The sequence below is a fragment of the Orycteropus afer genome, unplaced genomic scaffold (assembly GCF_000298275.1).
Source record: "Orycteropus afer afer isolate SDZICR_OR568_19922 unplaced genomic scaffold, OryAfe1.0 scaffold00118, whole genome shotgun sequence".
In the NCBI taxonomy this organism is placed as follows: domain Eukaryota; kingdom Metazoa; phylum Chordata; class Mammalia; order Tubulidentata; family Orycteropodidae; genus Orycteropus; species Orycteropus afer.
The window spans coordinates 8,214,630-8,216,936 of record NW_006921705.1 but is presented as its reverse complement, the minus strand read 5'-3'; the positions used below and the strand labels follow the sequence as shown (position 1 = coordinate 8,216,936).

At 39.3% G+C, this 2,307-nt stretch overlaps 1 protein-coding gene across 1 annotated transcript in view; it reads right to left on the bottom strand.

Annotated features, from left to right (window-relative positions):
- Positions 1 to 2,056, bottom strand: part of LOC103199718 (lipase member M) — a 42,365-nt gene extending 40,309 nt beyond the window's left edge. Inside the window, exon 1 of the mRNA XM_007944050.2 lies at positions 1,910 to 2,056. Coding sequence (XP_007942241.1) covers positions 1,910 to 2,056 — 147 coding nt within the window. The remainder of the gene's footprint in view (positions 1 to 1,909) is intronic.
- Positions 2,057 to 2,307: the final 251 nt, after the last annotated feature.

The window sequence follows — 2,307 nt, the reverse complement described above, 5'->3', positions numbered from 1 at the left end:
GGGAACAGGTTTACTGACCTGATGGAGCCTGGTGGAACCACTGAGACTATGGCCCCTAGCTGCCCTTCAGGTCTGGAATTGAACACAGACCTGTAGCTTCCAGCCAAGCAGTAGACAGGCATACTAGTTGAGCATTTATCTGAAGTAGATAAACTCCTTGGAGAGAACAAGCAAGAGAGAAAGAAGGGCTGCTCAGGCACAGGAAGACAGCTCAGGGGGCAGGAGTGCATGGAGGGATGGTCACAGGGAAGCGGTACCTATCGGGAGGAAGTGGGAGAGGAGATGTTGCATTGTGCTAAATTGTGGTCAATGTCATGAGACAAAGTGTATGTGATCTGCTGCATGGAAAGTGTATTTGCTCTATAAATTTTTACCCAAATCACAATAAAAATAAAAATTAAAAAAAAAAAAATACATGAATATGGCCAGTTGCTAACCAAAGTATATACTAGACTATATATAACTCAGCATACAGAGTCAAATCAATTGAGACTCTGAACCAATTTTATTCTATTTTGTTGACTTTACACCAACAATAATATAAATTTGCTGTTTCATTTTGTCTCTCCAGGCATAGCTGCTCAGTGGCACAGTTCAATTTGGTGGTTTTAGTCTCAGGGCTCCTGAAACCCCAATAGTGGGTGGAGCTTAGCATATCCAGCAAGTAAGGTTCAGGAGATTGGCTATATCTTCAGCTGAAGGAATCACCTTCACCCATGAATCCAGAAGATTTGTGTGGGATTTTCTCAGGGCCAGAAGAAGTGGCTCCTAAGGAGCCAATCTGGTAACTGGACAAACCATGAAAAGACAAACAATGATTGAAATGATTGAAGAAACCCGATACTGTTCATCCTGTAGATTCAGAGTATTGATATGGCTTGCCAGAATTATAGAACCCTTAGAAGGAGGCGTCTGTAAAAACTGCCTGTACAGTGAAGATAAATGTCCTCTTTCTGTGATGTCTACAGAGCATGAGCCAAGCACATAATCATCTTGCTTGTCTGGAGGTAGACTCCCTCCCTTCTCACTTGGGAGGGTTTATTAGGCAGTGGTTACAATTGTGGGCTTTGCATTCAGGAAAATCTGGATTTAAATTGTAGCTCTACCATGTATCAGTAGCGTAGCCTAGTTTTAGTTGTTTAATCTCCTTAATTCTCTTTCTTGATCTGAAAATTGAGGATGATCTTATCTGTTGCATAGGGCAGTGAACATGAAATGAAATAGTATCCATACAGCTTTCAGTATGAAGCTTGGTATGGAATAAATTTGAATATATGGCAGCCATTATTAAGACACAATTAAGAATCTGAAAGTAAGTCTATGCACCCCCAAATCTCTGGGAGACTGAAGAAATGTCACATCATTCATGCATTTTACTCACTAGAGACTCTAGCACTCACCCAGAGTCCTTTTATTGCTATTCAAGGGTTACGAGTCCAGAACAGGACAAAATGAGTAGATTATAATGATATAAGATGCAAGGTGAAGTGGGTGCCCTATGGCGAGAAGTGAGGGCTCATACCTCAACAATAAGGGATAAAGTAGAAAAAGAATAAAAAGTGAAAAACACAATGGACACAGTCATAAAAGTCTGGGCTTAGTGCAAAGGATCTCAACGAGTTCTCTGTTCATGACTAACCTAAGAGTTAAAAGAAATGTTCTATTATGTCTCAGGTCCGAAGGGATATTATTTGCCTGAGTTTACTGAATTTGTGAGTGGAAAACCCAGGTTTACTGACACCTAGTTTAGCATTCGTTCTAGGATAATATGCTACTTTCTCACTATGCTATGCCAGCATAAATCACCATAATATAAATATAACACATAATGCAGATAATATGCAGATGCAAACATTAACATACAAAAATACTTAATTCTCCCAAAACATTATGGAAAATCTCAACTTACAATATTCATGAATGCTTCTGGGTCCACAGCTTTTGTTGGCATATGTCCTGAATTCACATTTCTTTGTAACAAATACGCCACCAGAATCAGAAGCCACATCTCCGTTCTGTGTGAAACAATCCATTCTCTTGAAAAGATTTCTGACATGGTTCAATATCAGCATTTATTTTTTTCCTTGGCAATATTATTGCTAATTCTAAAGTAAGAAGAAGGATCTGTACATTTAAAAAACTCTTTCATACATTTTCTACCTGTAATTCCTTCTATAAATTATGAAGTAAATTAAGCAGTCTTGGTTGATGGGAATGGAGGAGCACAAAGTAGGCTGGGGACATTATTTAGGGTGTCCCAATAACATCTGGCTCCTCCTGCTCCTCCTTCCTACAACATGATGTCAC